The sequence below is a fragment of the Miscanthus floridulus genome, chromosome 5, assembly GCF_019320115.1.
Source record: "Miscanthus floridulus cultivar M001 chromosome 5, ASM1932011v1, whole genome shotgun sequence".
Taxonomy (NCBI): domain Eukaryota; kingdom Viridiplantae; phylum Streptophyta; class Magnoliopsida; order Poales; family Poaceae; genus Miscanthus; species Miscanthus floridulus.
The window spans coordinates 98,714,554-98,740,349 of record NC_089584.1 but is presented as its reverse complement, the minus strand read 5'-3'; the positions used below and the strand labels follow the sequence as shown (position 1 = coordinate 98,740,349).

The window sequence follows — 25,796 nt, the reverse complement described above, 5'->3', positions numbered from 1 at the left end:
ACAGACGGATTAACTTCCTCCACAACTTGATTGACTACCACGTTCTCGCTTTTGTTCACTACATGTAGTAACAATGCCATGTTTAATATGATGCGAGATATAAAACATGTTGCTTGATGATGGATGCAAAATTAACAACTTGAATACAACTTTCCTTCGCGGTACAGTTACTAGCCAACAACTACTTAAGCCATTTCATAAATTCAAACACTTACTTTGAGTACCAAGGATCACTTTATACTAATGACCCAAGATCATCACTCAATCAAAAATTCAAACAAAACCTAAGTCATTAAGGTTTACTATTTGCTTTTATGAATTAATTATTTAATTAAAAATTATGAAATAAATCAACTTTCTCCAAATGAGCTAAAATTTTTTGTGAAGGCTTATCACATGATAACTAAGTGGCAAAATAATTTTCATAATTTTTTGGATAAATAATAAAGCCTAGAAAAATCATGGAAACTCATTTATTAATTAATTAGAGCAATTTTTATCACATTCAAAATGTTCTGAAAATCAACATTTAATATTTTTTCTAAATAGTTTACATCACAGAGAGGTCACACAAAAATTTTCATAATTTAATTTTTCATAATTTATGGAGCTCTATTTAATTCTACACAAAAATAACAAAAACTTACACTATTCATCCATTTATGAAAAAGAAAAATTCCATTTTAAAACCTAAGGTCACTGACACCGGGTCCCACATGTCAGCACCGTTCCCCGCGCTCAACAGCGATGACCACGGATTGACCGCCGGTATCTCGCCGTCGGTGAGGTCTTCGGCCACGGCGAAGGTACCAACACATTCCCCACACACGACGCATCGATTGGAGGCACATGCTAGACCAATTACGGTGGGGTTCGAGCTTGACGCCGGCCATGGCGGCCAGCTACGCTACGCCGGTGAAACAAGGCCGGTAGCAGTTAAACAAAGCACTTGGGAAGAATCAGGAGCTCACCCCAAACACGCTTGAGCAGAAATCTAGACCGGAGGAGCAACGGTGAAGCGGGTCGACGATCACCGCAGACATGGCGGCGCAAGCTACGTCGATGGTGGTGTTCTGGTGACTGCAGTGGACAAAAAGGTCACCCAACAAAGCACAAAGCATCATGGCAACATGGCGAAGCAGGAGCTACGCTGAGCAAGAGCAAAGATGCACCGTGGAGTGCTGGCCATGGTGACACGCACTTGACGGCGGTGCTGCCGGCCGTGAGGAAGAAAGGTGCGCACAGCGATTTCCCGGTGGAGTCAAGCTTCAAGGGCTAGTCGGCTGGGTGCGCAAGGAGCAAGTGGAGCTATGACGGGCTTTGTTGTGACTGGTATGCGCTATGGCGACGGCACAAGCTCGACGAAGCAACGGCGGTGTCGTCGGGAAAAAACAGGGGAGAAGAACGGAGAAAAATGGCGATGGTGAAGACCTTATAACGCGGCTCAGAAGCAAGAAGAAGCCACGCCGCAGCCTTCTTCATGCCAGCGCGAAGCCGAATGTGGCCACGAGCGCGCCTGGAAGACGTCGGAAGCTCGCTGTCGGTGAGGTGTCGCCCGAAGACACTGTTCATAGAAATTACCGAATTGCCACTCATCTATTTTCCCAAATTACTCCCAAATTTATATGGTAACTAAAAAATCTCCAAAAATAAAAGTTGTTCCAAATTCAAAGTTCTACAACTTTGCTTTAATAACCATACTCTAATTCGGTCTACATTTTGAAATGCAAGTTTAAAATCAAAAGGGGACACTTTAAGTACATTTCGCCTTTTCAAATTACTTCAAATTTTATATAACAACTTTGAAAACTCCAAAAACCAACTTTGTACACCTTAACAAGCTCTACACTTTTCCTTTTAGGCTCAACCCCAAAATATGCTTAGATTTTGAATTAGGTTTCCCAGGGTAAAATTAAATGCTGAAATTAGTGTTTTCGGAAATCCAATCCAATACAAAAGTTTTGAACTTGATTCAATCCACACAAGTCAACACATATAACATAAAAGTAAACTTGTTTTAGTGGATACATATCAAAATTTCCACTAACACCAAAATGATGTGCAATGCATATGATGACATGGAAGGTTTTAGTATTTAAAACACCCGAGGTGTTACAGAGTCAGGAATGGAAAAGCGACATGCTTCAGAATAGATGATGCAGGTGTGCTATGGTTCAAGAATCGCCTAGTGGTACCAAAGGTTCCTGAGTTGCGACAGTCGATTCTTGAAGAGGCACATACCACCAGGTTCTGTATTCATTCGGAAAGTAATAAAATGCACCATGACTTGAAACAGAGATTTTGGTGGACCAAAATGAAGATAGAGATTGCTCGATATATAGCCAAGTGTGATACTTGTCAAAATGTAAAAGCTATACATTTGAAGTCCACTGGAGAGTTACAGCCATTGCCTATTCCAGCTTAAGTGGAAGGATATTAATGTGGACTTTATCATCGATCTACCTAGGACATCAAAAGGTTTTGACTCAATATGAGTTATTGTAGATCGACTAACTAAGTCAGCATATTTTCTTCCAGTCAAGAGTACATATCCCACTATCCAATATGCCAAGTTGTATTTAGCATGAATCGTGAGCTTACATGGTGTACCAAAGACCATTGTGTCAGATAGAGGTACACAGTTTGTCTCCAACTTCTAGAAACATTTGCATGCTTCGTTGGGTACCAAACTTCTGCATAGTACCGCTTATCATCCACAGACTAATGGTCAGACTAAAAGGGTAAATCAAGTACTTAAAGATATGTTAAGGTGTTGTGTCCTTAACTATTCCAATAAGTGGGATGAATGTTTGCCTTTGGCTAAGTTCTCATACAACAATAGTTATCAAGAGAGCATTAAGATGGCTCCGTTTGAAGCACTCTATGGTCGTAGGTGCAGAACCTCGCTAAATTGGTCTGAACCCGGGGAAAGATGGTTCTTTGGAGTTAACCTTGTGAAAGAAACAGAAGAGAAGGTTAGGTAGATACAAAATAATTTGAAGATTGCTCAGTCCCGACAAAAGAGTTATGCAGATAAACAACGTCGACCATTGGTGTTTAACAAGGGATATTATGTATATCTGAAGGTATCACCAATGAAGGGAGTCAACCGTTTCAGTGTTAAAGGCAAGTTGGCACCTCGTTATATTGGATCATTTCAAATTTTGGAGAGGTGTGGAAAGGTGGCATATCGCTTGAAGTTACCGGAACATCTCTCAGTTGTACACGATGTGTTCCATGTTTCCCAATTAAAGAAATGTCTTCAGGTGCCTGATCAAAATGTTGATGTTGAAGGAGTTGAACTTGAACCTGATTTGACCTATTCTAAATATCCTATCCGAATTCTAGATCAGAAAGACCGTGTCACTCGAAGGAGGACAATCAAGTTCTACAAGATACAATAGAATCAACATTCTGAAGAAGAACTACTTGGGAATCTGAAGATTACTTGCTAGAACAGTTTCTGGAGTTCCTTGCTTCTATATAAAATACTATTAGTTGTACTCTGTCTTTATGAACCATGTTTTATAAAAGGATCTTAGCTGTATTATGGTCAAGTTTAGAATGTATTTGCTTGACACATTTCCTTTTCCATTACTTTATCATAGGATTTTAAATCTCAGGACGAGATTTCTTTTAGGGGGAAAGGTTGTAACACCTCTGGTGTTTTAAACACTAAAATATGTCATGTCATCATATGCATTGCACATCATTCTTGTGTTAGTGAAAACTTTGATATGCATTCACTAAAACAAGTTTACTTTTATGATTATATGTGTTGACTTGTATGAGATGAATCAAGTTCAAAACCTTAGTATTAAATTGGAATTCCAAAACCCTAATTTCTAGCATTTAATACTACCCTAGAAAACCTAATTCTAAATCTAACCACAATTTGGGGTTGAGCCTAAAAGAAAAAGTGTAGAGCTTGTAAATGTGTACAAAGTTGGTTTTTAGAGTTTTCAAAGTTGTTATATAAAATTTGAAGTAATTTGAAAGGGGATAAATTCTTAAAGTGTCCCCTTTTGATTTTAAACTTGCATTGTTAAATGTAGATAGAATTTGAGTATGGTTATTAAAGGAAAGTTGTTGAACTTTGAATTTGGAGCAACTTTTATTTTTGGAGATTTTTGAGTTACCATACAAATTTAAAAGTAATTTGAAAAATGAAGCGAGTGGTAATTTAGTAAATATCTTGAACAGTGCAGGCTGGCATGCTCTCGCCGCCGGCAAGCTTCCATTGGCTTCCACGTGCGCCCGTGAGCGACTCCTCCTACTTTGATGTGTCCGCGTTGCTGTTACGTGTCAAGCGCACCTCTCCTGCCGCTCTTCGCTCGCCTGATAAGTCTAGGAGCACCCTCCTATCGCTCTCTCCTTCCCTCTATTTCCTGTCAGCGCCGCCCAGCTCCGACGAGCTCACGCCAGAGTCATAGAGCCCTCCCAGCCTCAACCGAGCATGTCACCATGATCGCCATCACCTAGCGCCTCCATATCGCCCACTTGCGCAGCTTCTATCCCTCTGGTTTGCCCGGCGTAACCTTGTCTTCTCCAACTCCGGCGAGGATCTGCCGAGATCCATTCCACCTTGGACAGGTAGTTCGAGTGGGCTTCTTGCTTCATCTTTTGCTGTTTCTTGATCTTCATTCTCTCATGATGTTCATGAGCTTGATCGTTGATCATTTGGTCAATTGCTTTCCTCAGAACAGAGCTTCGCCGTGAGTTCACGCCACCGCTATCGTCTCCAACGTCGATGACTTAGCTCCGCCTCGCCTTAGCCATCATTCTCGCGCGCATCAGCTTCGGGGTGAGCCACTGATCATGCTTGTGTGATCTATTTTACCTCTACCACGCCATAGCCATGGGACCGCGAGACGCCGGCGAGTTTTGCTCCGTCGTGTCGCTGCGCGCGTCGCTGCTAGTGTTGTGGAGTGTTGTTGGTTCAATTAAGTGCTCGGTTAAGTCCGTTAGGAGGTGCTGAGTACGTCGGAGACCTTAGTATTGCTGGCGAAGTCATAGATCACCATCACCGTCTTGGCAGGACACCACCGTGCCGCCATCGTCGTCGGCGTGGTCTCTGTAGTAGTCTAGATGTTCAACCAGTGCCATTAGTTGAAGCGCAGCGCTGGGGAGGTCATGTTGGTTCAATCCATACTGCCGGAGACCTCACCGCCGGCGAGTAATCGCTGGTCAGAGGGCCTCGCCACCATGGTCAGCGCGGGCTGACCGGTAGGGTCACCCTATCAGTAGTTGTTTAAGTGAAAAATGAATTTTTCTATTTTGCTGAAATGGTTAAATAGTGCTGTGATTTGTTTATTTTGTGTAGAAATAAATGGAGCTCCAAAAATTATGAAAATTTTTGTGTGACCTCTCTGAGATGTGAACTATTTAGGAAAAATATTAAATGTTACTTTTCAGTACATTTTCAATGTGATAAAAATTGCTCAAATTAATTAATAAATGGGATTCCATGATTTTTCTAGGCTTACATAATTATCTAAAAATTATGAAATTTTTTTCCACTTAGTTATAATGTGATGAGCCTTCACAAAAATTTGGAGCTCATTTGGAAAAAGTTGATTTATTTCATAATTTTGAATTAATTAATTAATTTATTAAAACAAATAGTAAACCTTAATGATTTAGGTTTTGTTTGAATTTGGGATTGAGTGATAACCTTGGGTAATTAGCATAAAATGATCATTGGTACTTTAAGTAAGTGTTTGAGTTTATGATCAAGTTGTGGTTAAGAAATGTTAATTAGTATAACCCCACTAAGGTCATTAGTGTTAATCTAAGTAAACCCTAGAGAAGGTTTAGTTAGTTGTTAGTTTATAACTATACCGTGAAGGAAAGTTGTACTCAAGTTATTAACTTTGGCATCCATCGTCAAGCATCATGTTTTATATCTCGCATCATATTAAACATGGCATTGTTACTACGTGTAGTGAACAAAAGTGAAAACTTGGTAGTCAACCAAGTTGTTGAGGAAGTCAACCCACCTATTGAGGTCGGGTTTGATATCTGTGGAACATCCCCAGAACCTGACTATTCCGACAATCAAGGCAAGCTCCGAATGCATTTAAACCTGCCTTGTGTTTTACAAATTTATATCACTTTTATTATTAAATGTTGCATTAAGTGATTAGGAATTGAGTGGAAACATAATTGGTGCATTACCAACCTTGTTTTCCATATCAACCTTGTTACCAGCTTCAATTCGAGAATGCCTAATTATGCTTAGCCATGCTTAGACTGATAAAAGTCGGGTGATTACATGTCACCTACGAGATATAAATGGATTTTTGGATAGGATTGGTTATTTATGTTATCATGAGATATAATCATGTGGAGCAATAAATCTAGATCGGGCGGACTCGGTGTATGAGAGCCACAAGACATGGATGTCTTATGAGTGGGTTCTTTTTGCCTGTGTCGATTAAGAACCGTCTGTTGTTGAATTGCATGAGGTGAGACTTTGTAGTACTAGCCACATACTTCAGTAAGCCTTAACTCGGCTATTCTATTATGAGAATGGCTATTCGCGCACTGGGAGTGGAGAGATGGCGAGAGTAGCGTGTACCCACGTGGCAATGGGCTAGATTGGTGGAGTACTATGCTCTCGGGTGGCGCGGACCTATTCTTGTTTTAGAGGATCTGAGGGTAGGTTGATATATGTAGGTCAGGGACCTGCATATGTCGTGTGGTTGAGAATCCCCAGCTGGATTATAATCGGTTCAAATTGTCGTTGCTCCTCGGTTATGGAGACTCAACTCATTGTTCGTCATCGTAGTTAACAAATGGACCTTGAGTTAGATTTGAGAAAGGGTTTGATATGAAGTTCATGATCTCAATATGGATCATGTCAGCTTTATATATGATCTTTATGAAGATTTAAATGTTGAAAGAAAGAATCTTGTTAGAGAGCTTTTACGTAAAAGAACTTTGATTCTTGCTAAAGCCTTACCTTGAATCCCCGAGCCTGCATTCCTGAGTGTTCTCCGTTTTTACGTTGGTTATGTCTTATTGAGTACTTTTGTACTTAGGGTTCTTTAACCCTTGTTGCAGGTGAACCTCATGAGCAGGTCTGCTTTGGATCGTGCTGCATGACGGTTTTTCAAATCAAAGATGACAAGTAAATGTGTGGGCCTTAGGTAGGGCACTTTAATTGTGTGTTTTGTTTTATGTTACTAATGCTACTCCACTACTATGGTTTGTAATAATAATCATACTTGGTTTGTAAAATTTGAAACAACTATTTTGTAACTAAGTTATTGTAAGACTTCTGCTATTTTACTCTGATGTAAATTATTGAATAAACTATTGTAATACTGCAATGACTCTGTAATGGATCCTGCTCGGAAAAAATCATGGATGATTCGGGTTTCCCGAGGACACACGACAGGCTTCTTAAGTTACCAGGAATATATGAATAGTCGCCAGAGGTCATGTGAGCCCTACAATGACAGGCTTCTTAAGTTACCAGGAATATATGAATAGCCACACCCTTGCTACTAGAACTTTGCTCAAAGCTGTCAATGATCAAATCATCACATGATGTAGCTATATCAATCTTAACAACATTGTTAGTAGCATCATTTGGCTCATTTGATAGAAATTCTTGAGCAATGACAAGATTATCATGATTGATCTTAAGAGTAGTATATTCTTCTTTTAGCTTGTTGTGGCTAGTGATGAGCTCTTTGTTCACCCCCTCAAGTTTATCATGTTTGTCTTTAAGCTCTTTCTTAGAAGATTTGAGCTCCTTGAGTTTGGATGATATAGCATCATTTGCTTCTCTAAGCTCAACACTAACCTTTTCGGCTATATCACATTTTGCTAAAAGTTAATCATTCTTAGCTTCTAGTTTTTCATTCTTAGCTCTACTCTTTCTAATGATCTTAGTGTATTGATTTAGCAATTTAACAAGATCATCATAAGAAGGTGATTTATATTCATCATCATCGCTATCACTGTCATCATTGCTAGCATATTCATCACCACTACTATCATCATTTGATACCTTGCGATCACCCTTGGCCATAAGACAGGTGTGTAGGGGATAATGGCGGTGGTGATGATGAAGATGATGAGTCAATCACAATGGCGGTCACCTTCTCATTATCACTATCATCATCGGATGAGCAACTTGATGAATCAATGTTCGTAAGTCAATCACCGATGATGTATACCTTTCCACTCTTCTTTTTCTTGTGGAAGTCCTTCTTGCCATCTCTCTTCTTGTATGGCTTGTTTTTCTTCTTCTCATCTTCTTTTTCATTGCTTGAGTCATCTTGCTTGCCCTTGTACTTGTTCTTGTACTTGTCTTTCTTGGGCTTTGTACATTGATGTGCTAGATGACCAAGTTCTCTACAATTATAGCAATCCATCTCTGAGATTGGTTTCCTTCTAGAGCTTGTGAAGAACTTCTTCTTGCCATCGAACTTGATGCCACTCTTGTTGAACTTCTTTAGCATCTTGGTGGTTCTTTTCACCATGAGAGCAAGGCTTGCATCATCGACTTCATCATCACTTGAGCTCTCATATTCAAGTCTTGCTTTGCCCTTCTCTTGGCTAGCCTTGAATGCCAAGTCTTTGTCTTTCTTCTTGTTAGAGGATGAGCCATCTTGAGGTGTGATGTGCATGTACATCTCATGAGCATTGATCTTTCCCATGATTTGTGTCGGTGTAGCGGTGGAAAGATCACCTTGATGAAGCACGGTCACAATATGCCCATATTTAGCAATAGGGAGGACACTCAAGATCTTTCTTACAACATTAGATGGTTGCATTTGAGTGAGTTCAAGCCCATTGACTTCCTCTACAAGAACATTCAACCGTGAGTACATTTCATTAGCATATTCTTTAGGAAGCATCTCAAAAGAGTTAAGCTTTTTCATGACAAGATGATAGCGTTCCTCACGCTCACTCTTTGTTCCCACATGGAGCGCACAAACGTCCGACCATAGTGCATGGGCGTCTTTGTGGTTTCTCACCCGGTTGAACACATCTTTGCAAAGGCCTCTAAAGATGGTGTTCTGAGCCTTTGCATTCCATTTTTCGTAATTCACCTCATCGCCTTATAGGTGTGTAGCATACCAAGGTTTTGGGAAGCCTTGTGAGGCGGCTCTAAGTATTCCAACATCTAGAGCTTCTAGATACGTCTCCATGCGGATTTTCCAATATAGAAAATCATCCCCCTTAAAGATAGGAGGTCCTGTGAAACATCTATCTCTAGGCGGTTAAGCCTAAATACGTGAGCACAAGGCTCCGATACCAATTGAAAGGATCAAGATGCCCAAAGGGGGGTGAATTGGGCTAATTCTAAATTTCTTTGCAATAATTAAATCCTATGGTTAGCCCAATTAACCCCTTATGCTTAGAAAGTGTTTCTATTGATCTACCGCACAAAAGTTTAGCAACCTATGTTCCAATTCTACTCTAGCATGGCAATTCTATAAATGTAAATGACAAGAATTGAATTGCTCAAAGTAAATAGAGAAGGAGAAATGCGGCGATGTTTTGCCGAGGTATCGAAGAGTCGCCACTCCCCACTAGTCCTCGTTGGAGCACCCGTGCAAGGGTGTTGCTCCCCCTTGATCCGCGCAACGATCAAGTGCTCTCTACAGGTTGATTCTTTGACACTCCGTCGTGGTGAATCACCCACAACCGTTCACAACTTGAGTTGGGTCATCCATAAGCTCCACCAGATGATCACCAAGCTCTCAATCACCACCAAGTCATCTAGGTGATGCAATCACCAAGAGTAACAAGCACGAACTCTCACTTGCCCATGACAAGCCTAATGAGAAGGGTGGATGCACACTTTGCTACTCTTGATCTCACTAATGATGGCCCTCTTTGGAATTCTCAAATCTCAATCACCTCACTAGGACCATGCTCTTCTTGGCAATCTCAAAGGTGTTTCTCAGCTGTTGGAATAAGCAAAAGTGCCCCCACACATGAATGAAGTATTTATAACCATGGCTGAAAAATGAACCATTATGTGTCTCTGTGGGGTGACCAGATGCTCCGGTCAGTTCTCCCCGAACTCCAGTGTTTAAGATATGACCAGACGCGTTCGGTCGTGATTTTCCCTCTCTAGAACCTTACTGGAGTCGATCGGACGCTGGGACTCAGCGTCCGATCACTTCACCTCTCAGCGTCCGGTCGCACCAGACGATTTCACCTTGATCAAATGAACTGACCGGACTCTGCGCCAACGTCCGGTCACCCTAGAGCCAGCATCCGGTCAGTATTTGACCCTACATTCACTTCCAACTCTCGATCATATGTGAATGAAGTTTGCTCCAATGGATCTAAGGGCTTCTTAGGAGCTACCTAGTGCTAGAATTAGCAAGTGTGCACCACACCTAACTCACTAGACTCACCTAGGTCAAGCTACCCATCCATACCCCCTTAATAGTATGGCCAAAGAAAAAACAAAGTTCTAAACTACTCTAAGTGTCTCTTCCACTCCAATCGACACTTAGAACTAGTCCATCCTTAACCTTGTCGTTCATCCTTTGAAAACCGAAACGATTTCCATCGTAGAGGCATAACCACCATGATAGCCCAATCGATCTCCATTACCATGACCTAACTTAATTGCCTCTACAAAACACATGTTAGTCATAGTAATCACATATTGTCATTAATCACCGAAACCCAACTAGGGGCCTAGATGCTTTCAGCCTGGATAGCACAAGATAAGTTTTGAAGGTCAAAACTCCTAGAAAGTGGCACTAGAAAAGCACCATCCCCCTTTGGTTCTCTCAACATAATGGTTCTAGTTGAAGTGTTAATAAGAACTCTATGACCACTCATCCAGTTCATACCCAAGATCATATCTATTCCTAACCTGTCAACACTATGAGATCCATAGTATACTCTCTCTCTTTTATGGAGATGAGCACATCTCTGACTATTTGGTTGGTAGAGATACTAGCCCTAGCTGAACTTATGCAATAACCACCCTTGTCTACAACAATTATCTTCTGATCATGCTTAGATGCAAATGCCTGACTCACAAATGAATGTGAAGCTCTAGAATCAAACAAAACAATTACAGTGTGTTGGTTCACAAGAAACATACCAGCAGTAACAACCTCTCTAGCAGGAATTTCTTCCACTGCAGTGTAATGACATGCCCTGGGCGTGCCTTAGCATTTGCCTGCCTTTGATTTCCCTAGTTCTGATTTTTGCCTTTCTTAGGATAGGGGCACTGTCTTGACCAGTGACTAACCTTATTGCAGTTGAAGCACGGCTAGATGTTCCTTGGCCCTCCTGAGCTTCCTTGCCCTGCATTTCCCTTGGGTAGAGCAATAGAGAAGGCCTTGTGATACACTTTCTACTGCTGATTGGGCTGTCTTCTTTTGTGGCAACCTAAACTTGGGTGTAGGTGGATGAAACTGAGGCCTCATTGACATAGGAGCTTTCTGCTGAGATGAACCTAATGCACCTACCTCAAAGGCCCTCTTATAGCCCTTAGCTATTGTATGTAGATTATTCTGATTCTCTTGGGTGAGAGCATCACTGACAAATTCATTATAGGTTTCACACTTGGAATTTTCCATGGTCTTCATTAGCTTGGTACCAAGTCCACGCTTGAAGCTCTCAATCTTTTTCTCCTCAGTGTTCACAAACTCGGGAGCATGCCTTGACAAATTATTGAAAGCATGCATATATTCAGTGAGGGTCTTGATTCCCTGAGTGAGCTTCATGAACTCTACAGCCTTCATCCTCATAAGCCTAGGGGTATGTGATGTCCCCTAAAGGCTATCTTGAACTAATCCCAACTGATATTAGCACCAGCAGGTAAAGCAGACAAGTAGTGGGTCCACCATATGCCTATAGGTCCCTGCAGCTGGTATGAGGCATACGCAGCCTTCATCTGATTTGTGCACCTCAAAAGGCGAAACTTCTATTCAATTGTGTTTAACCACTCATTGGCTTGCAGTGGTTCCTCTGCTTCCTTGAAGATGGATGGTTTCGTGTCCAAGAAATCCATGAAAGTGTTGTACTAGTTGGGTTCCGCACCTTGGCGTTGATGTCCCCCACGTGCGGTATTCTGCGCAATATTGCGCATCATCTCCTTCATAGCACACTGGTTTCCTAGAAATTGAGCAAAGAACTCTGTTGTTAAGGGTGGCGGAGGTGGGGGAGGATTGTTGTTACCATCCTGACTGCTAGTCAACTCCTGACCACGGCTGCGCGTCATCTGTAGAATTTCAATCCCAAGTAATTATTAGATGATGCCAATAAATTGTAGGAGAATTTTATACTTATGCCAAACAGAATTTACTGGAGAGAATAAATTCGTACAATAAAATAGCGGCATAATAATTCACTAGTTAAATACACGTGCGTTGCAATGGGTACACATAATATCACGATAACATATGTATGAGCGCGTGTTATACTGTATCTAAAATAGATACTACAATCGTGATGTTTTACGAGTTGCAATACATGAGCATTCACCTTAATCATAACAAGTTTATGTTTTACAATACATGTTTTACAATATATTGTACAATTAAGAATCTAATTTCTCAATGTTTTGACCAAGAGAACGTGCTTTGCATGAACACCAAACTATAGCTGGTCACTAATCAAAGATAATCCAGAAGATTTTTAAGTCCAAGATGTGGCATCTAACTTCTTGTAGTTGAAGCATGCAGATAGTTGAAGTTGTAGTTAGAAGTATCCTGCACATAAGTTGTTTGTTAATTTTCAAAGTTAAAGTACTATTGATATATCTTGAAAAAATATGTATCGACGTGTAATGCATTACATCTTTCATAGAGTTAGAACCTCTTTATAAACAATATTCTTTGTGAATATATCATTTGTCGGTCTCTTCTTCCCCTTCCCTTTCCCTTTTCCCTTGTTCGTGTCCTTCTCAGTAGCCAGCACAGCCAAGATCCTAATGTTCGATCTTGTTGTAGCTCTTGATAGCGCCACATACAATTGGCCATGCGAGAACACTGGTTCTGGTAAGTATACCCCGATGTTAGGGATAGTCTGCCCCTGTGCCTTATTAACAGTCATTGCGAAGCTGAGCCGAATAAGGAATTCCTTTCGCTTAAATTGGAAAGGGAACATCTCATCATCCGACGGGCATAAGGGTATTCGAGGCAGAAAAACTCACTTTCTAGCGTGCTATCCCAACACAATTTCTGCATCTATGGTATTCTTTTGGAACCCCCGTATGATAAGCCTGGTACCATTACAAAGTTCATTCGCAGGGTCAATGTTCCTAAGCAATATGACTGGACAACCAATCTTTAGCTTCAACACATGTGGAGGTAGACCAATGGGTGTCAAAGTGTTAAGGAATTCCTCAGGGTAGTAGTTGTGCGGATCATCCACCGCACAGTCAAAGCTATGGTACACCATCTCATCCCCGTGCAAACGACCTATCATCTTCATATTAATCATATCAACCCATTTGTTCCGCATAGATAATATTGCTCGAGAGGTGATATAATCTTTGCTCGACATATTTGCATTGAGGTAATCAATTAGAGTATCAAGATCACTATCTTCCCCAGTGTGCGGAACACATATATCATGAGGAAGACGGATTTCATCATCAATAGTTGCCTCCTCATAATCTCCACCGACGCAACAAGTATTCTGCAAACCATAGGTCGCTCTTTGCCCTCATGTTGCCACCAGTTTTAGATGCCACATGAAATCCCAAAGGTACAACATCCACAGTGAGGCACCAACTACCTGAGCCCTTGACCCTCTCCGAACAACGAGAAGAACCTATCTAAAATCTCCACCAAACACCGTAGTCTTCCCCCCAAACGACAACTCTAATCGGTCCATTATATCACGAAGGTTGTTGTCTAGTGTATCAACACCTTGCCTCTTTGTCATTGTCACCTCGTCCCAAATAATAAGGGATGTGGCCAAAGCAGCTTGGCAGTACCACTCTATTTAATGAAGGTGCAAAAGGCCCCATTATCGATGGTGAGGGGAATCTTGAAGCGCAAGTGGGCGGTTCTACCACCAGGCATTATTGAGACCGCAACACCAGATGTAGTTGTTGCCACTACAATCTTTTTCTGACTACGTATAGTAGCAAGAAGTGCTCTGTATAGATAAGTCTTTCTAGTCCCGCTAGGACCATCCATAAAGAAGAGACCCCCGTCCTCGATATTAATCGAGGACATGATCTCATCATATGCAGTCTGTTGCTCCTTGTTAAGGGTGTCTGATAGAGCCACATCATCCTCGTTAACCTCAATGCTAGCCTCCTTAAAAATCTCTCTAGGAATATCACAAGAGGCATAATATGTATCGTCGATATCAGGAAGTGGGTACATCTTTACATCCTTCTACATTGATTGTAGCGATTTTCAAATATCCATGAGGACCATCTGCTCCACCATGAACGTGGATTGATTATTGCGCCTGTAGTCCTCTGACATTGCCTCCTTGTGTTTCTCCCATAGTCCAAACACATCACTGGGCTCACAAAATACCAATATTGTTGTAAAGAGCCTTTGCAGCGCATATGGCATCATCCACCCGGTTGCCTCAGCGAGACTCTCGTTCAGCATGTTGTCCTCTTCGATTACGCCCCTTCTTTCTATAGCTTCACAGAAGGTCGGTAGGATTTTGCCATCCACGGTCCTTAGACACTCAAATGAGGTTGCACCTACCACGTGGTTTAGGAGAACCCTAAGATAGTAACGCTCCCCCTCGGCTGGATTGGTAGACACGATTCTTCCAATCTGTCGTAATGTATCACGACGTACCCTATTTTGCCAAACTTTGCCCTGTGCTTGCCACGTATAGAACTCAAGAAAGTCCTGATACAATATACCTTGAGCTGTTTCATCTATCCTGTTCTTCTCGAAGTATGCTGTAAGCATTGACTTGTCAGCACCTGGATGATCAAGCACTCGTTGAATCCCCTGGCGCCGATGAAATGACACCATGTGCATGTCTGGAAGATGTAGCTATAAGGACAAAACAGAAGGGTACCTATCACTCAAATCAAACCTATATATCATCCACAAGGCTTCTAGGGGGTTACCCATCTAGCATCTCTATACTGCTTGATCTCATCAACGTTCCCTTCACTATCCTTCTAGTCAGACTCTCTCATAGCCACAGACGCCCGATCATGACCCTTGTAAGTGTACTTAAATATTGAATGCCTTGATGCTCCCACATGCCTCAACATTGATGTGGCAGTTGAATAGTTGGAGGAGATAAGGGTTGTAAGGCATGACCCATCTGTTGTCAAGCTCATGTCCGCGAACTTTTTCTTTTCGGCCATCTTCACGCCGTCTGTAAACTAGATATGAATCCTTGCCTTATATTGTGACATCGCAGAAAGGTCTAGGGTAACGGTTCTTGTAGGAATCATGACCCTTTGTTCATGGACAATCATGATTAAGCAGTCCACAAGGGCCATGCATCATATGTTTAGTAACCATCTTGTACAAGACTGGGTACTTCTTGTTCGAGAGCTCAGCTGAGATGAGGCGATCATATTGCTCTGGACACGTGATCTTGTACTTCCTATCCATGATTAGCAAAAAATGTGCATGCGACAGACCCCTCTTCTGGAACTCCACAACATAAACATATGCTCGCACCTTTCCAAGGATATCCTTTTTTAGTAGTCTATCCTTCAGCTCTTGTAGTTTTGCTCTAAAAACCTGAACAATGAGATCTGGACGATCCTGTGGTGTCTGGCCAGGGTAGAGTTCATGCTTGATCTCATCCTAGTTTTGGTTACATGTCATAGTCAGGAAGATGTCTGATTTACCAAACCTCCATACCAGAGCCATGACGTCCATGTACCGACGCCTCATGTCACGTGGGCCTCTAATAAATGATGAAGGCATCACTGTCCATTTTCCAATAGCTTCTGCTCTACCTTCACTGGCATGTAGGCTATCAACCAATCCTTGGTAGAGGTCGGCCCTAATATCATCTTGATGGTTGCGTATATAATCTAATCGAGAACTCTTGATCTTGATGTACGTGTCGACTGCAAACTGCTAGAATAGACGCTTGCCGTATAGTATGGGGTTAAATATTCCTGGATGCATCTAAAACTTGTAGCAGTAGTAGTCACGCACAGACACGCATAGTCTACCAGGGGAGTCTACAAAAAATAGCCATGAATTAGAGTTGTTTGTAGAATAACCACTGAGGTACATGTATGCGAAGTATTTAAATAAGAAGAATAACAAACCTATTTTTTCTTCTAACCCACTACGAGCCTTTTGTAGGGCACGATACTCGATGACTTCTTCCATACTAACTCCTTTCTTCGGAATATCCATGTGCCACCCAAGCTCACCCTTAGGGAAGAATAGAAGGTATGAAAGAGCATCGTAATATCCATGATATGAGCGGATGCCTTGTTTGCTTCTATCTTTCCCATGTATGACAACACTATTCTGGAACTGACCAAGGAGTTCGCTTCCCTCGATCCAAACAGCAGCCACCTCTAAAGTTGATGGTACATTGTATGTTCTCTAGTCCAGCCTCTGGTCAAGGTTTAGTGTGACATGATAGTCCTCGAGGTGGTGAGCCTAGCCCACACTCCTAAGATGTGAGTATGGGTTGTCACAAAGGATGGCCACAAGCCTCTTAATGACTTCCTTGTCTTTTTGGCACTTCTCTTCACGACATCGTCGATAGCGGTGCTCAAGGCTTGGATCATCGTCATAGAAGTAAAGCTCGAGATGTCTTGGCTCCTTACCCTCTTCTCTGCTAAATGACCTTATGTTGTGATAGATCTGGCCTTGTGCACGAAAGGTGTATATGCCACTATTCTTCTAGCTTGCAGTAGCGCTATCGAGGCGATAATATAGAGAAGTGAAAGAAATGGCCATTGAAAAACCTAATGTTGTTACGAAAGTGCCTAGCATCTGCGTCATTACTTGACCAAAGCCTCATAAGCTCATTAGGTACATTCAGTTCATTAAGCTCGACCTTTCCGTCGTGACAATAGAACCCACGTGGTTCATGTTCAAACATTTTCGCATCGCAGTGCTCGTAATTTGCAATAGGTTTTAACATATGGGTATCTATAGGCATGTTACTATACACCTCATCGTATCGGTCAGGTACTTCAGGGATAGAAGTCGTGTCTTCCTCAAGGTCATTGTCTTGGACATCATCTTCATCTTCCTCTTCTGAAATAACATTTAAGCCATAATAGTTTAGATAAAGTAGTGGAAGATTTGATTTATATTCGGTCTTTCATACAAATACCTTGCCTGGAAAAAATAGGTATCCCTCATCCACTTCTTCATCCTCTTCAAATATATCTCCCTCATCATCATCTATGGTCGTCAAAGATACGTGAGTTAGTAGAACTACGGGTAAAAATAAACAAAGAAGTTCAAATAGTTTATAAAATGTTACAAAATAGTGTAAATTACCACTATCATCAAATAGTGGTGTCATCGGTGCATCTGATGCAGGCTGAGGGCTAGGTCCTGTCCTTTCTAATAATTATTTAATGACCATGGTTGAGTTAGGTATAATATGGTATACAATATAGGTCACCTAAATGGGGTCATGAGGCATTAGTATTTTCTATTGTTGGTCAGGACTGATTGAGGAAAGAGTGTGTTATCATTCGGGTATTCTTCAGCCATGCATTCACTATCATCAAACAGTGGTGCCGTCGATTTGGATAATGTAGCCTAAATTTTGGGTCCTGCCCTTTTTGTTAATCACGGAATTACCATGGATCGGTTAGGTATAATATGGTATATAGGTCCCCTAAATGGGATAATGAGGCATCAGTCTATACCGTTGTTGGTCACGACTGATTGAGTCAAGGGTGTGTTAGCACCCACTCAGTCTTCAGCCATGCAATCACCATCTTTATTAGATGCCCTTGTGTTTGAGCCAATGCAATGCTCAAACATCATGTTACGACGCATTAACAACGCATGTCTTTGTCCAGATGGAACATGTGATCTTTGTGTCATATGGGCAGACAACTCATCACATCCTTCTTCATCGGCCTCCTCATAAGGTGGAGGAATATAAAGAGGTGTTGCACTGAACTCTGGGATAACCCAATCACTAGATTTTGTTGTAGTTTCATGATTTCCAGATGCGCCCACAGTGGGCTACACAACCTCAGGAATATATAATGTGTTCTCCACGCCAGAACTCCAGGTGAAGCCAGCTCTAGGTGGAGTTAGAGCTGTCTGATGGAGGTGTTTGGCTGGGAGGATGTCCCCAGCTCTAGAAAAGAGGAGTTTGAGGGTAGATTGCCATTCTTGCCCCTGGTTCGACTTGAATTACTTACAAATATGAAATGAAAGTACATGCAGTGAAGTCCAAAATAATAATAAATTACATGTCATTTGCCTAAAACCGAAATTACAAAATAAGTTCATAGTTCGAAAATAAGGTCGTTACAATAATCATTGCACTAGTTCCATACTAGGGCGATGGATGTAGCCATACTATCACGAAAGGTGTCCATAGTCACAAAGCTTGATTCCGAAGTTGATCCATAAGAGGCATGTTGAGACACGACATACTTGTTGTACCTTTCCGGAATAGTAGGCATGTAGGTAGGATCTCTATCGAAATTAGCAAAGTCCACATCAACACTAACATGTTCACGTATGAAATTGTGTAGGACCATGGTAGCAGCAACAATCTTCTTTTGTGTGACCATTGAATAACCAGGCATCTTGTAAAGGATTTGCCATTTCATTTTTAATACTCCAAATAAACGCTCAATAACATTACGAACAAATGAGTGTATACGGTTGAACTTCTCTTTTGGAGTATTTGGTTCCATACCTCGATGCCACTCGGGTAAGTGGTATCCTTCACCCTTGTATGGAGCCAGGTACCCCGGACGATTAGGATAGCCCACATCTACAACATAGTACTTGCCTACACATATGCAAAACAAGATAAGTTTGTGCATACAAATATGAACAAGAACATAAGGAAAAATATTTACCTTGAGGAGGATGTGGGAAGACATCTACATCTGCTTCCAATGCATCATACGATACACTTCATTCAAAGAACCCGGTTGATCCGCAGCCACATAGGTGAAGCGCATATCAAAATCACAAACGACAAGCACATTTTGAGTTGCGATTCCAGTCTTACCAATATATCTCACTTGTTCTTCAGGTGATAAAGACACAAGAATATGGGTTCCATCAAGTGCACCAATGCAATCCTTAAAGTGTGGACATGCTCTCTTGATTCCTAATCCTCTTGTGCACATTGCGAAAATTAGGATCTGATGGTCTCAAGAAATGTTGTGCCATGGCAACCACACAATCTAGAACTTCATAAAATTTTCTACTAATGGTTTCACCTGAGTGTTTGAACTTACTTTGTCCTCTTCTATTTGACTCACAACCGCCACAAGTGAATAGGAAAATTGCCAGCATTTCATATGTATTCATGTGTTTCGATGGTTTTAATCCGTACCACTCGACCAACACATCATGAAGATCATGAAAAATAACCTCATTCATCTGAAGCATTCGATGACACTCTCCTGGAGCGTTTATCGTCTCCAGCAGCCATCCCATTCCACTTTGTTGTGAAAACATAAACCTCGACGATGCCTTGTCCATATACAAGTCATGATAACTTTGTGCTAGTTTAGCAATGGTCTCAACCATTTAAAAAAATCCCCATCATCACTAGAGTCATCAAACTCACTTGAAGACATTTGTGAACATTGACATAAACGAAATGTAAGATACAACTACCATACATAAATGAAGTGCAAGAAAATAAAATGTGGCATACATAAATGGCATCACTCTCACTGCCATTTCTACTTTTCATATTTGTCATTGTATTTCCTCCTAAGCCAATTGAACCTAATCTTTGAACCCTTTCTCAACCTCAGCATAACCAAGTGCATTCAAGTGTGTGTTTGGCCGATTTCTTTTTCCAACTTGTTCAGCAAACAACATACAGAGCACCCAAGTGTTCTTCGAGTTCCAATCAATTTCAGGCATCTATCCAACTCACAAATTTCATATTAGAAGCCATTAATCTACTTCACCGAAATGGTACTATCCATATTTGTAGTACAAAACAAAATTTGGATTGCAAAATATCTACTGTGAATCTAGGATTGCAGCATAGCACACAGTTCACTCCCACAAATCCAACCTCTAATCATACTGTGAATCATTTTTTGAATCAAAATTGGAAAAAAAAACTTGTTCTGCGGCCAGCGTGGGATGTCGATGCTGGTGACGGGCGCTTCCTGGGGCGGCCTCCACTGGGAGCGGCAGATCCGCACGTCCCCGCGCCGAGGAGGCCGTCGGGGTCCACGGCCAGGGCGGGGATGTCGGTGCTAGTGACGGGCGTGGCCGGCTTCGTCAACACGCACTGCTCGCTCGCGCTCGGATTGACGGTGGCAGGGCTCGAATTAACGATGGCCGGGAGGGGCTCCGGTGTCCGACGGCATGGGTGGACGGCGACCGAAACCCTAGCGACGCCCGTGCTCGGGAGAAGAAGCGAGTAGTCGACGTTGGACGGAGAAAAACAGGCGCAGAGGGAGTCTCGGAGGAAAAGAACGAACCGTTTTTTTTTTGTGTAACCAGTGGCATTGGTGGGTAAACCAACTTCACGAGGAGGTTCAAAAGAGGTGGTTCTAGAGTTGCAAAAGAGGTGCTCCAAAACTCCACCCCCATTTGCACTACAGCTCCAAGGAGTTTTGGAGCTGGGGTGTTTGGCTGAAATTTTTGCTGAAGTTGCTAGAGTGGAGCCATGCCAAACAGGCCCTAAGAATTAGAAACTCACCTTGTTATGGAGCACTTTAGCTTCTTGGTCAAACGATAGCCATGACTCCTCAGAATTTAACTGGAAAACAGATACCATTGTGATAAGGTAGTAAAACAGTTCTTCATGATAGTTTAGTCAGGATATATCAAAACGTGGAGAAACATTTGACTGCATTAACCCACTAAGTTTTGAAGTGCTTGTAGATTAGAATGTCAAGTCTCAGTAGTAGGTACAGAAGATTAAATTAGTACATCTTATCCATTGAAAAGCAAGTATGACTACTGGCAGCTAAAATTCAACAAAATAACAGTGTTGAATTTGTATAACTTTAGAAATCTGAACCCACGAGGCATGGAACAGTTTGGTGTAAAATAAGCTCTTTCAAATTCCAGTCCCTTCATTATCAGTTCAGAGGTACAACGAAGACGACGACGACGACGACGACGACAACGACAACAACAAAGCCTTTAAGTCCCAAACAAGTTGGGGTAGGCTAGAGTTGAAACCCAGTAGAAGCAATCAAGGTTCAGGCACGTGAATAGCTATTTTCCAAGCACTCCTATCTAAGGCTAAGTCTTTGGGTATATTCTATCCTTTTAAGTCTCTTTTTATTGCCTCTACCCAAGTCAACTTCGGTCTTCCTCTACCTCTCTTCACGTTACTATCCTGGCCTAGGATTCCACTACGCACCGGTGCTTCTAGAGGTCTCTATTGGACATGTCCAAACCATCTCAACCGATGTTGAACAAGCTTTTCTTCAATTGGTGCTACCCCTAATCTATCACGTATATCATCGTTCCGAACTCGATCCCTTCTTATATGACCGCAAATCCAACGCAACATACGCATTTTCGCGACACTTATCTGTTGAACATGCCATCTTTTTGTAGGCCAACATTCTGCACCATACAACATAGCAGGTCTAATCGCCGTCCTATAAAACTTGCCTTTTAGCTTTTGTGGTACCCTTTTGTCACATAGGACACCAGATGCTTGGCGCCACTTCATCCACCATGCTTTGATTCTATGGCTAACATCTTCATCAATATCCCCGTCTCTCTGTAGCATTGATCCTAAATATTGAAATGTATCCTTTCTAGGCACTACTTAACCTTCCAAACTAATATCTTCCTCCTCCCAAATAGTAGTGCCGAAGTCACGTCTCATATACTCAGTTTTAGTTCTACTGAGTCTAAAACATTTGGACTCCAAAGTCTCCCGCCATAACTCCAGTTTCTGATTCACTCCTGTCCGACTTTCATCAATTAGCACTACATCGTCCACGAAAAACATACACCAAGGGATGTCCCCTTATATGTTCCTTGTGACCTCATCCATCACTAAGGCAAACAGATAAGGGCTCAAAGCTGGCCCTTGATGTGGCAGAGGTACAACGAAGAAATAAACAATTTATAAATAGTATACCAGAAGTGAAGGAGTTAAACAGCAGGCAGAAAGTTTGACAAAATTTCTTTCAAATTCCAGTCCCTCCATTATCAGTTCAGAGGTACCCCAAAGAAATAAACAATTTATAAATAGTATACCACAAGTGAAGGGTTCATCTAGAGTAGACTATGAGCTAAACAGCAGGCAGAAAGTTTGACAAAAGCTCATGTAACTTGAGACTTTTCTTTGTTGAATGATGTCGAACTTTATAGCACTGAGCATGGTATCAAGATAATGGTGTTTTTTCCTGTCATTAAATGGAGCTAATGATTATATTTCTGGTTTCATATGAGAAGACTAAATCAAGTTGTAACATATGACAGCACACATTTAGGCCTACTTCTGCCAATGCTTACCTTTGGTGCCAGTGTAGCTTTGGAGTCATCCTGTGGTTGTGCCTTTTCTTTAGCCGAACCATCAAGAATGGATGGCAGTTCATTAATCAATAGCTTGGATCCTGTCAATACAAGTATCAACATTACCAGGTCTGAATAGAAAACAAAGTGCTAAAATCATCCATCCTGTTTATTTATTTACAAAACTCAGTCAACTACTCAACTAATTTGAAGACCCAGCTAAGAGTGAGGAGAAAGTAAAGCAGCAAACTTGCCATTAGGGCAGGTAAGCTTCTAGAAGGTATACAAGGACCAATTTCATGACAATGACCACGTAGAATAATGACCTTTCATAGATTATGGTTAGTCTGTGGTCTTTACCTAAATCAAACAGCATAGAAAGTAGCTCTGGTGCCTGCAAACAAACAAAGTGACATACATTATGATCAATGAAGGATAGTAACATGCTGATAACCAAACATCTAGCCATATTCTGATGCTTCCCCTTTTCTTTAGTGCTAACTAACCAAATTCTGCAAAGAAATGCGTTTCAGTAGATTGTAGAACGAAAATCATATCATGTTAGTTGAGCAGTGGAAGGTTTTAGTTCCAGAAATGCACCTCACATAAAGTACAAATGCACAGTGATAATTCATAATCTACAATGCATTAAATTCTTCAACATGTGACATCCAGTTTTATAGCGAGCAGCCAAAGCACAATTTTGCGAATCAAGTTATCCCTAATGGGGCCCTGGGACTCACCAACCAATTTCTCCACTTAATATTATATGATCGAACAAGAACAGGGAGGCCTAAATGTCCATTTGGTACCATTTATTTATTTTTTAATCATATATCCATGCCCATGTTAAAAAAAAAAGGAGAACTGCAGAATTTCTATTATATAACTTTGAATCGTCAAGATGAAACATCAAACTAGGAAGACACTGAATATTACCTACCTTAATACATTCATCAACAGAAAACCTTTCACACGCAATCATTGGACCTGCATCCAACGCCCGAACAGTATATGCAAGGGAAACACCTGTTTCTGCAACACCATCCTACAGAAATAAAGAATATATAAAATAAAAAGTATCACATACTCCAGTGTCACTTTATTGTAAATGGAGAGCATTAAAACCTGCAGCGCCCTCTGCACAGGAGCTGCACCACGGTATAGAGGCAACAAACTTGGGTGTATATTAACTGTGCCTAAATAAAAGGATACATGACAGATGATCAGGGCTTACGGCTCAGAGGCATTTGAATACCCAAAACACAACATGCCCAAATTTTATCAAACTAAGGTTTTAAACACCAATTCTTCTAAATTAGCTTTACTATGAACTCTGAATAAAATCTGATAATATGGCCTGAACTCTGAATCATAATGTATGCCTCAGGCCTGACCCTAATCTTCATATTTTAGATAACTACCTTTGTCCTGGAACAAAATGGATTCTGAGTTTGTCCTAATCGACCAAGCTTATAGAAAAGAACAATGATATTTGCGATATCAAATGAGCATTACTATATACTTACAAGATATATTTTCATAATTTACCTCATTGATTTGGGAGATGTTAATACACTTCTCTATAAATAAACTGGTCAGACTTAGAATAGTTTGACTAAGGACAAACTCATAATCCATTGTATTCCATAGAAACCAGTAGCTATTTGATTACCATTGGAAAGATAAGATTATCTGAGAAGTGGATGGGAATTCCATAATGAAACCAATGGTAATATATGCCATACCTATACAGCCTACATATGAACCAATGTTTATATATACAAGCCATGCCAATGTCACTTTTTCTTTAGTTTCAAGATCTGAATTACAATTATAGGTGTTACGAAAATCATTGCAGGTATAACTGCGATAGCCAGATACACACAAATGTTACTGCGGTACACACGCAGTAGTTGCTAGTAAATTCAATTTTCCCCCCGGAAACGTGAAGAGCAGTTCCTACCTCCTAGTCAATTACAGTGGAATCCTAGTTGACTGACTGTTTAAGCTTGAACATGAGGCAATTCTTGTGCATTGTGCAACAACAGCAAAAAATAGGGTAACAAAAAAGCAAAACAGGCACTGCACAACCAGTCGTACTGCACGATGGGATATCAAGAAATTTCTGGGGCAGAATGTTCCCGTAAGCAGCAGTTATGCAAACATCCGGTTCCACTTCCTTCAAGGCCGACAGGAACGACTCCTGCATTGCTCCAGAAATCACTAGAACCCAAGTCCTCCATAGCCTTACAGGAGCACCAAGAAAGACTCGAGAGTGGTTGTCAGGAAGGTACATCCCGGGCTCGTTCTGGCGTGAAGATGAGTTCCTCTGGGAACCCGCGGTCGAGCGCTAACTGCGCGACGGCCGACGGCATCAGCTTCCTCCCCCTGTTCTTGGCGGCCGGCGGCTGCGTCACGACGGCAGCTACCTTAAATGCGGATTCCGGGGAGCCGGACGCGCCCAGCAGCTTGTCCAGGACCGAGGCGGCCACCTGAGGTGCGGTCCGAGTTCAGTAATAAGACCACCAAAACCTGAGTACGAACCGAGAAGCTGGGATTCTGCAGGCGCGGTAGTACCTGGGGCGATCCCAAGAATACAAGGTTCTTCTTCCCAGTGCCGCTGCCTCCGGCTCGGGAGGCGGAGCTGGCGGCGCAGCGAAAGAAGCGTCGCAGCGACGGTGGGGAGTACCGCGCCATGGTTACCCTCGTGAGGATTGTTTGGATGGGGAAAACGGGATTTGAGGCTGGAAGGAAAAGATCGGTAGCCACTAGCCAGTAGGTGGACTTCGGCGGGCCGACACTTTTATGGGTAGCTGACGGCCCGGTAATCTGGCGTGGCAGTATTTATAAGGAAAAAAGTCCATATTGGCCCCGTTCGCTGGTCTGAAACTTGGCTGAAACTGACTGAAAAATACTGTTCTGGTTGAATTGTTGTGAGAGAAAAATACTGTTCCGGCTGAAAAAAGAAGTCAAACAAGCCATTTTTAAGACAAGCGAACGGGGCCAAATGTCACTCCATTTTTGTGAAAATTCGTTTTTCCTCTTTAAGAGCATCTCCAAGAGTCCCCTAAATCCTCTTCTAATCCTTCATTTTTAGAAAGATGAGAAAAAAAAAACCTCTCCAACAACTCCTCATCATTCCTCCTAAAATTTACACACTTGGTAAATCCCACCCCGTTGCGCGTAACTTTGCGTGGCTCCTCCATCGCG

At 41.7% G+C, this 25,796-nt stretch overlaps 1 protein-coding gene across 4 annotated transcripts; it reads right to left on the bottom strand.

The window, feature by feature from the left end:
* Positions 1 to 25,371, bottom strand: LOC136450306 (uncharacterized). 4 transcript variants are annotated; one of them, XR_010758304.1, is made up of 12 exons: positions 25,164 to 25,371; positions 24,881 to 25,078; positions 24,687 to 24,789; positions 23,712 to 23,782; positions 23,527 to 23,631; positions 22,944 to 22,977; positions 22,584 to 22,684; positions 20,800 to 20,859; positions 18,980 to 19,035; positions 18,814 to 18,909; positions 17,254 to 17,324; positions 17,118 to 17,174 (listed from the first exon to the last, which is right to left on the bottom strand). XR_010758304.1 is itself a non-coding variant. In XM_066450700.1 (10 exons), the coding sequence occupies exons 1-10, from the start codon at positions 25,281 to 25,283 to the stop codon at positions 17,162 to 17,164; spliced, it is 876 nt and encodes a 291-aa protein (XP_066306797.1). In that variant the 5' UTR covers positions 25,284 to 25,371; the 3' UTR covers positions 17,087 to 17,161. The 4 variants fall into 4 exon arrangements, 3 of the variants coding, with proteins under 3 accessions (XP_066306800.1, XP_066306799.1, XP_066306797.1); XM_066450700.1 differs by lacking the exons at positions 18,814 to 18,909; positions 18,980 to 19,035 and having other exon boundaries at positions 17,087 to 17,174; XM_066450703.1 differs by lacking the exons at positions 17,118 to 17,174; positions 17,254 to 17,324; positions 18,814 to 18,909; positions 18,980 to 19,035 and adding an exon at positions 1 to 58.
* Between the last annotated feature and the right edge of the window lie 425 nt (positions 25,372 to 25,796).